Source organism: Nuphar pumila, chromosome 5 (assembly GCF_984573655.1).
Source record: "Nuphar pumila chromosome 5, dmNupPumi1.hap1.1, whole genome shotgun sequence".
Taxonomy (NCBI): Eukaryota; Viridiplantae; Streptophyta; class Magnoliopsida; order Nymphaeales; family Nymphaeaceae; genus Nuphar; species Nuphar pumila.
The window spans coordinates 826061-835920 of NC_143253.1; the positions used below are offsets into that span (position 1 = coordinate 826061).

The window sequence follows — 9860 nt, forward strand, 5'->3', positions numbered from 1 at the left end:
CAAGCAAGTAATTGCACCAAACAATTGTTGTGTTTTAGTAGAAGCATAAGTTGGATCTATACTCTGGTCGTGCCTTTTCCACGTATTGCATGCTTACTAGTGAAATTTGTGTATTTCGTATGCGATGGATTCTAGTGACATAGTGAATTAATACAGTTGGAAACAAATTGCAATCTTAATCAAGTATAATTTGATCTCTCTCTCTCTCTCTCAAAAAAAAAAAAACAAGTATAATTTGAGCATCTATGTTAGCCCAATAGCAACTCATGTAGTCATACATACAATGACATCAACACTAAATCACAATATGCATGCTTAGTTTTGATCTATGTGGTGAAGATTCTCCCTATCAAGGATCAAATAACATTTTGAGCTTCCTCGCTATAACTATTCAACAATTTTTTCTTTGAGTTTTACTCGGAGATTAAACCGCTCCAAGAACAGAGACCTAGCTGCACTGGCTGAGCCTGCAGTTGTACTATGGTCTCTGTCCATGTCGGCATAAAACTTTGAGGGCTTACCCTTTCGACCCAGGGAGTCACCAAGCTTTGGGTTGCCCAGGAGGAGTGATGCCCATGGGATTTGAGCCTAGACTGCTTAGTAAATTTGCACTCAATAGCTACAAATTTGACTGCTTTGGCACATCAAAAGCTCCAAATCCTCCATCGAGCTGGCTATCTGCAATGCCTATACAATAAGTGCTATAGTAGTTGCCATTAGGCGGCAACAAATCCTTAATTTCTTTCCTATTCATGCAATAAAGAAAAACTTGCAAATGCAATCTTAACAATCTCCTAATTAAGATATATACCATGCATGATGCTGTCAAAGCCTACAAAGAAGATAAGTGGATATCCAATGCCCATAAAAGTAAGTGCTGTCATGCTTACTCCACAAATCCTTTGTTTCCCATTTTTCTCATAAACAAAACTTGCAAACACAATCTTAAGTATCTCTTGATTGAGATGCCAAAGCCCACAAGCTATACCACGTACAGGGATACTTCAACTTGCCACTGTGTCCTGTCTTATTATATACTATCTTTAATAGAGATTTGTACAAAAATGATATGTTTTTCTGTCCCTTTATAGCCGTATCCTTGTGACATAGCCCACAAGCAAGATATGAAGACATCAAAGGAGCCCAATTTAACAAAAGCCTACACTAGCATTAGCCAGTAGGGCAAGTTAGCAAGACCTTGGGGCAGTTCGAGGGCAACATCGGCATCAAGAAATGGGGGCACGGAGTCCTTGTGTGGTAGCCACGAGGGCATTATGGTCATAGGGGAATCACTCAGTTATTTAATACAAAAAGTGAGGGAAATGACACGGAATCCCTTCCAGGAAGGTAGGGCAAAAGTTGGGAAAGAAAAGAGAGTGTGAGGATCCCCACGCACGTTAGTAGTTAACACGCGGTTCTAACGGTGGTCACTATAGATACGATCTCTGACCAACCCTCTAAGTATAGCGATTTAACCACGGTTAGGCCCACCTGACCCATGGTTTACCCCGCGTAGATCGGCCCCCTATTACTGAGCGGGGAACGTCGAGGCCTGGAGGTGTTGAGGATATACAGTGTAGCTTTTGTGGCTGATCGCTCGCCGTCTCCTTTTTACTCTCTCTCTCTCTCTCTCTCTCTCTCTCTCTCCGACGATTGCAGACCTCGAGAAGAAGGGTTTAATGGTGGAAACGCCCAAGTGACCTGAAGAGGTAAAGAAGATCTAACGACTCTTCCGTTCCGTGAATTTCTTCTCTTTTCTGCACGAAAACCCGGTCTTCAAATTTACTTCTTTTTTTCTCCTTTTCTCTGCTTTCCCACGACTTACTCGTGGGTTTTCCTTGCAAATTGGCGTGGTTTGCTCTCTTTTTCATTGTCTATTGCGCCTTTTTTGTCGACGGTGCTCAGGCGGCGATTATGATCGGTTTCCGACTTGTCGATCGGATTTTTTTTCGTGGTTTTCGGTATTTAATAAGTGAAAGAGTCGATTTTTAAATAATTTTTGGGGAAGAAAGATCTGTCTTTAAAGTATCTCTCGGTTTTCTGGACGGATTTTTGTAGTACGTTTTCACTTCGAATGTCTTCGCTGCTCCGGCTATCCGCTTCTGGTTTTCCGACGGGAAACTTTTAGCCAGTAGTTGTTTTGCCTAGATTTTATCGGATTCTGTGAAAGACTTTTTTTTGCCTTCCTTTTTTCATTGGATTCCTGCGTTCTTTGATTTTCCAACGAAGGAGTCTCCAGTTTTCCGGCAGCGTAAGCTCATTTCCGGTTTAAAATACGTTTTCTGGTGACGGATTTGTTGTTTTTGTTTCTTCCTAGCTTTTGCTCATCATGTTAGGTGGCCTAAGCGAGTTCCGTGGTTTACCCGGTTCTCCTTCGACGGATTGGTTACCCTCATCTCTCTCCCATTTCCGTGAGTAGTTTAACCGGATAAGATCTAGTTTTCCGACGACGGATTCGTTTGTCCTGTTACTTCCGACGCTTTTCCAATTCTTTTTAGGCGAGCTAAACCAGCAATCCGTGTTTGTTTAACCGGATTCCATGTGGTTTTCTGTTAAGTACTTGTCTCTCCTATTTCTTCGGACCTAGCGAGCTGATTACTTTCCCGTGTTGGATTTAATACTAGTATCTCTTTCGATGTTCTTTCTCGGCAACGTGAACAAGTAATCCACCTCTGTTTAACAGAGATCGATCTAGTTTTCAGCAATACGGATGCGTAGCTTCTATTTCTTCCCATGCTTTTGTCAAATTCCGGCAGGCTTAGTGATCTGACTTTGTTGTCCCGTTTCGAGTAATTCTTTTGTTTTTAGATTTGTATCTTCTGACGCTCTTTAGCATTCCGGTAACTGAATTTGATTTCGACTATCATGTTTTCGGATGATTGTGAAGGATGCACGTGCTAATCTTTTTTTCTGGCTCTTCTTTTGGTTTTCCTGGTAATTTGCTTTCCAAATTCACTCTGAAACTAATATCAGACTCTATTTTTCCGTCGAAATCAGGCTTCCGTCCAGATTATAAGGGATTTGTTCGATTCCATGAGTTATTCGACATTTATTGCTTTGTCAGAATTCCCGACTGGTTCGCCGGGAAAGATTTTAACGTTCCCTAAAACTTTTGGGGCAGATTCCCCCTTCTTTTTTTCTTTTCTCCTCCTCGATTTCTCGGCGGTATTTCGCTGGGGGGAGAACCATTTTCCACTTGACCTCCTCTGGTGCGTTGGTCTTGTTATTTCTGAAAGATGTGGTCCTGATCCTTACGGCACGGATGGTTGATTACGGGTTACTCCGGCTGCCGGCGGGGCCGTTTGTTTGCCGGTTGCGTCCGGTGGAAGCGGGAGCGAGGATTCGTTCGGACTAATCTTTCTTTTTCCCTTTTGTAGATTTTGGGCAAAATCTCTCTCTCTCTCTCTCTCTCTCTCTCTCTCTCTCTCTCTCTCTCGCGTGCATGCACATGGCACGTAATCACGCCATGATCACATATTCACAAATCTGGTAAAAAGTTCTATTAGGTACGAGATCACCTACATGGTTGTGTTACCGTATTTCTCTCTCTGAACTTCTTTCCTTTTGTGGATGCAGGGAAGTCGAGGTGTTGTAGGTCGGTGTTTATACTTTACTGGTTCTGTCAAAGTTCAACCGGATGGAGTTATAGATTCTACCATTTCATCATCTTCTTCTTCTTCTTCAATTCTCTCATGCTTCTTTCTTCAGGTTTGTTCCCAGCATAATGCGAGTGGTTGTTGGATTTAATGGCTGGAATTTTCTCTTTTGTATTTTTTGAATTGCTATATGGGTGGTGTTAGATTCTGAAAGTAGCTGGCCGTCGAAGTGCTCATAGTTGATTTCTTGAATTGGTTCAGGTGGAAACGTTATGGGTATGTTCGAAGATATGGGTTTTACTGGGAGTTTCGATCTACTTACTCTGCCACTCCCTCCTTCAGAGTGTGATCAGGCGATCGGACATGAAGGGGAGGTGCTGCAAGATGACGACGAAAGTGAGGAGGAAATCGATGTTGATGAGCTTGAGCGCAGGATGTGGAGAGATCGTATCCGCTTGAGGCGGCTCAAGGAGCAGAACAAGGCTAAGGAAAATGGTGATACTGCAAAGCAGAGGCAGTCGCAGGAGCAGGCTCGCCGGAAGAAGATGTCGAGGGCTCAGGATGGGATTCTTAAATACATGCTTAAGATGATGGAAGTTTGCAAAGCCCAGGGCTTTGTATACGGGATCATCCCTGAGAAAGGCAAGCCTGTCAGTGGCGCGTCTGATAATCTTCGTGCCTGGTGGAAGGAGAAGGTCCGATTTGACCGCAATGGCCCTGCTGCGATTGCCAAGTACCAGGCAGAAAATGCTATACCTGGTAACAACGAGGAAATTTCGGGCATGATTTCTACGCCTCAGACCCTTCAGGAACTACAGGATACCACGTTGGGGTCTCTGTTGTCTGCCCTCATGCAGCACTGTGAGCCGCCTCAGAGGCGATTCCCACTTGAGAAAGCGGTCTGTCCACCATGGTGGCCAACCGGAAAGGAAGATTGGTGGCCTCAGTTGGGGCTGCCAATGGACCAGGGGCCGCCACCATACAAGAAGCCTCATGATCTGAAGAAGGCATGGAAGGTCAGCGTGCTCACTGCTGTGATAAAGCACATCTCACCGGACATTGATAAGATCCGGAGGCTTGTTCGGCAGTCAAAATGCCTACAGGACAAGATGACCGCTAAGGAGAGCTCAACGTGGTCGGCAGTGGTGAACCAAGAGGAGATTCTCGCACGCCAGATGAACCCGGATGCCAGCCTCCCTGTGGCATGCTTGAGCGGAAACGGGACCCTCACCTTCAGTGGAAGCAACGAGTATGATGTTGATGGCTACGAGGATGATGCCAACATGGAGGTGCATGAGTGTAAACCTGATGTGTTCAACCTTGGAATCCCAGGAGAAAGGTTTCTTCCCACAATCAAAGGGGAAAATCCTTCTGAGTGCATCCGAAAGAGGAAGCTCCCTGCGGAGCAGCTGATGCTTGAACAGAAGGTTTACACTTGCGACAACACTGAGTGCCCCCATAATGACCACCGAATCGGCTTCCTGAACAAGAATTCAAGAAACAACCATCTATCTAACTGCCTTTACTCTGGGAATTTCGCTCAAGGGATCACTTTGCATGGAATGCAGATCAAGGAAGACAAACCAATTTTTGGCTTGCCTTTCCCTGAAAGCCAGCAGCAGCAAAACCTCCCTGTGACTGTAAGCAGGACTGCTTATGTGCCGAGCAAAGATGCCAACATGCAGGCTGCTCCCCCTCTGCTACAGCCGCCACCTCCACCGTCATCACAGAATATGGTTAATCCCAATCCCATACCTCTGTCAGGTCTGGGTATTCCGCTGGATGGACAGAAATCTATCAATGATCTCTTTGCCTTGTATGACCGTCAGAGCAAGAGCGTGGAGCCAGTAAGCCTGGCTCCTGCTGATAGGAATGTTGCTTCACAAAATCATGCTATTCCGATTGGTAAACATGAAGGCAACACCTTTCGAGGCCCCAACACCATGCTCGGCAATGACTTTGATGGGCACAATTCTGGGATGAATCTCCTTCTCCAAGATGATATCCAGTTAGACCAGTGCAAGATGTTCGACCAGGCCTTTGGCCATGCTCCTCATGACATGAATCCTGGTTATAGGTTTGGGACGGGGTTCTTACCCATCGACTATGCTAACTCGTTTCCCCGTGGGCCAGAGCTGCAAAAGCTGGAGTCATCCCTCTGGTTTGCCTGATTGGTTGAAGGTGCCTATGCTCCTCATGCAAAGGTTGTATATTACAGAGGCGCCTTTCAACTGTTGCAGAACAATGGTCCTGTTTTCAGCTCTGATTCTTGACCGCTGTTCATGGTTGAGAAAGAAAATGTTTCATAATTTTCCTGGAAGAATGGTCTTAGATGTAGGTTTATATAGGTTCTGTGTTGATCTCGGAAATTCAAGATATCTAGATTATAGAAACAGAGGAAGGGCGGCCCCTTTTAGGTGCATGGAAACCTTCCTCACTTGTCTCTGTCTGCAACTCTTTCTCAGATATAAGTAAATGATATTTATACTTGTATTGGTAATTTGGTAATATGTACCATACTTTTAGCTGTTTCTTTGGATGCCTCTTTTTTTTTTTTCAGTTATGCATGAATCTCTGTGTGAGCTTGCACTGCATCTGCAGTAAGTGGTTAAATCTCTGAGGCAGTGTTTTGCTGTATCCTTCTGTTCTTGACATCTTGTTCACACATGAACATGGTCAATTGTGTGTTTTTATGCAGCAAACATTCTATGAAAGCCAACGACTGGAATATTTGCATGCTTACCTCTGCTGCACAGCGAGGGCTTAGTCGAATGGAAGTTCTTAGCACCTGGTGCAGTGTTCAACAGATTCCGTATGTGCTGGATGGTGTTTGTTTCTCCGCATGTTTCAATTTGTTGAAGTGTGGTTTCTCCCTCTGCATCCCTTTTATGATGCAAAAATGGTGTGTAAACCATATGCTTGCCTGAATTGTGCAAAGCCTGGTCTTATAAGGTTTGGGTCCAGGCATGGTTGCAAGTTGTAACCAGGCCCGGCTCAAAATTGGGTTCAGTGCCACGTCTAATAGGCCTGTCTTGGATCAGCCTTGATTGGAAAAATTGCAACCATGCTTGTGTCAAACATGGTCGCCTAGCTGGATGAGTCTGTCCGTTTTGTCATGCTCACAGGCTTTGGATCCAAACTTGGAACTGAAGCCTCTCCCGATGCCCAGCCCTTTGAAGCAGAGATGGTTCAGAAATGGCCGGTCCTTGTATGTGGGGTGTTGGGTAATCTAGGCCTCTCTCTCTCTCTCTGCTTGCTGTCCTAAATCACCATCTGTTAGAAAATTGATTTTACATTCCAGATACTGAGCTTCCAGCTATTCATGAACTGACATCTTTCAGAGCGGCAGGGTGGGTGATCTCGCTAGATTATGTGTAACTGCATTACCTTCTTTTTCCTTGCTCTCCCCCCAAAAGGTCTAATGTATTTGGATGTGTGTGTTTGTGGCCCTGAAACAGGGACAGCCATGAAACACCCCAAATGAGTGGTGGATGTGGGAATCAATGGTGGTATATTGGTAATTTCACCAGCCCCAGGTAAGGTGTGAAACTTTACCCATGACATCAAGATGTAAGAGTGTGGAAAACAAAGACCCAACCCAACTGTCTTTGCTTTCTGCTTTTACCTGCATGGTCGGTAATCTTAAAAACCTCTTTACCGGGTTGCTGACTGTTCCCCTAACCAATGGTTGTGATAGCAAGGCGTCCTTTCCGAATGGGTGGTGTTGGTTAGATGTTCAAACGTTAGCATTATCACCTTGGCATTCTTTAGAAAAAGCAAATGGCTCTGTCCTATTAATTGGACATGAAAAGAAGCTTTCCGTCACATTAATTTGACATGGGACAGATGGGGCTGGGAAATAGACGGTGTTCGTGTCTCATGCGCCTGCTCTGTTCTGTGGGGTGCTTGCATTGGATGCTGAATCCCACTTGCATGTTATGCTTCCATTGTAGGATTCCATGCACGGGTGAGAATCTACTTTCAGGTGCATTGCCATTGAGGGAGGTTGGATATTAGGGTAGTTCTTTGCTCGATGCCACTGCCTTTCATGGTATTTGTGTTGCCGAAGCTGCTGGAGTATAGCCACTAAGCTCATGAGGAAAGAGAGAGAGAGAGAGCAGGGATCATTCTTTCACTGACTGCAGCTATGATTCTTGAACAGTTCTCCTATCCAGTACTGACCCAAGTTTTTGGTTCGCAGGATCATCTCTGCTATAGCACTGGATTACGTCACACTCATTTTTCTGTTAAAAGAGACTAAAAAATGTATAAATAATAGTTATATATACAGGGCTTAGATTATGATTCGGATAAGCAAGAAAAGATGACCCCACCTTTTTCCTCCCTGCTGTGATTTTGATGCCGTCACTGCTGTCCCTCTGATTTTACTTCAAGGTTCATCCACTTGAAGACCAGTGGGCCCAGCTTGATGGTGGCAGCAGAGTGGCTTTCTTATGCTAGCTGGCTGCGCCACATCGTTTTAATCTATCGATCAGACACGATTTGACTTGGTCAGGCTCGGACTTTTTTAGGCCGCCAACCGAATGACTAAGGTTCCAGCCAAAGCCTCAGCCTCAGCCTCAGCCTTTCCTAGAGGCAGACTGGCTAAGGAAGGAGTGTTCACCCTAGATGAGACTCAAGGCCTTGTTGATGGGTCCATAGTGGGTCAAGCCTTCTCCGACACTAGGGTCCACACGTTTCATTGTTCTGTCCTTATCGGATATAAAGCAGAGGAGGAGATAAGGAAAAAGAAAGAAAGAAAGAAAGCGTGAAGGGTAGTCATCAAAGAGCTGTTAATTTCTAGTGTTTTCTTTTATTACGTTGGCCACAGTTCAGGGTCTTTTTGGCTCCATATTTGAATATGTATGATAATTGAGATGTCCATGTCCCTTCTCTTTGCATTCATTTCATACCCTTATAATGTAATTATTGAGAGCAAAATGAAGGGGAAGTTCTGTCCAACCATGAGTTCTCATTAAAACAATGGTTTAATTTGTCATTCCGCGGCTAAACCTGTTTTTTTTTTCCCTTGTTTAGCTGCTTACCTTTCCAATTGGTAGGTAAGCACAGTGAGGTCGACAAGGCCACACAAATCGTGTTGTGGCCACAAGACTCAGAGAGGTTGAGCCCCACAATTTCACTATAACAAATAAAATAAAATAAAAACTTGCTCAAACTTTGTAGATATATAAAGAACCTGGATTTGGAAAATGTTGGTCGTTATGGGCTTTGACTTTTGACTTACAAAAATACCTCTACGCATGGGAATGCGCATACATTTAACTTTTGCATTGAGTCAGCTCAGGCACTCGGAGTTGACCCGGCCAATTGACCCTTGAGTTTGTAGCACAACCTCACCATGCCAAAACCGAGGGATGAGTTCTGCTTTGGAGACTAGACTCGGTCTGTATATGGTTTCACTTGGGACTAGACTCAGACTCTACGTACATTCAAGAGTGAGACTTAAGCTCCACTTAGTAGTTCATGGGCAACCATTTACATGCATGTATGAGCCATGACACCAGAAGATTCGTGCTCGAGTTACGTGCATTTCTGACTGGTATGGAACACGATCTTCAGCACTAGTCTTAACAGCTACCAAGTTTACCCATTTGTTGAACTAGTTCCTTGATGGCTTGGTGGTGTTTGGTTTAGTGATTTGCCTTCACCAGAAATTAAGAGCAAGAAGGAAAATTGCGCAACACCAACTAATCCTGCCCAACTGGGACCAAACAGTAGGGACCTTGGCAATCTCTCTCTCTCTCTCTCTCTCTCTCTCTCTCTCTCTTTTCAGAAGACCTTGGCAAGCTCAATCCACACTGGATGGTGACTTGAGCGTGTCCCCAATAAGGTTAGGCCAAAACGGTGACTCTTGATGCCTTCCAAGAGTCTGAGTATATATCAGCAAAGGCTGCACCTATGTGCATTGGCTTTTTCCCGACACAAGTAGCAAATGGGTGCTGGCAAAGCACTCCTGTATTGCAATTTGCAACTTGCAAGTAAAACTTTTTCCCTCCCTGAATTTCAAAGGTCACATAGAGGGCCGGCCAACCTGGGTTGGAAGCCTTGGCGTCCAAGACAGGCAGGGGCCAGCCATCTCAGAAGGGCTCCATCCACAATGGCTTCCAGCTCGATGGTTGGCTGGAGCCCATATGCGCCATGGATGGTGCTCATCGTGACAATGCACTCACTGTGTTGGATAATTGGTCCTGATTCACCGCAACTTTTGCCAGGCAACAAGGATGACAATGGATCAGATATATT

At 44.8% G+C, this 9860-nt stretch overlaps 1 protein-coding gene across 1 annotated transcript; it reads left to right on the forward strand.

The window, feature by feature from the left end:
- The first annotated feature begins 1329 nt into the window (after positions 1 to 1329).
- Positions 1330 to 6096, forward strand: LOC149836392 (ETHYLENE INSENSITIVE 3-like 1 protein). The gene is made up of 3 exons (XM_090005311.1): positions 1330 to 1709; positions 3577 to 3708; positions 3858 to 6096. The coding sequence occupies exons 2-3, from the start codon at positions 3693 to 3695 to the stop codon at positions 5765 to 5767; spliced, it is 1926 nt and encodes a 641-aa protein (XP_089861437.1). The 5' UTR covers positions 1330 to 1709; positions 3577 to 3692; the 3' UTR covers positions 5768 to 6096.
- Positions 6097 to 9860: the final 3764 nt, after the last annotated feature.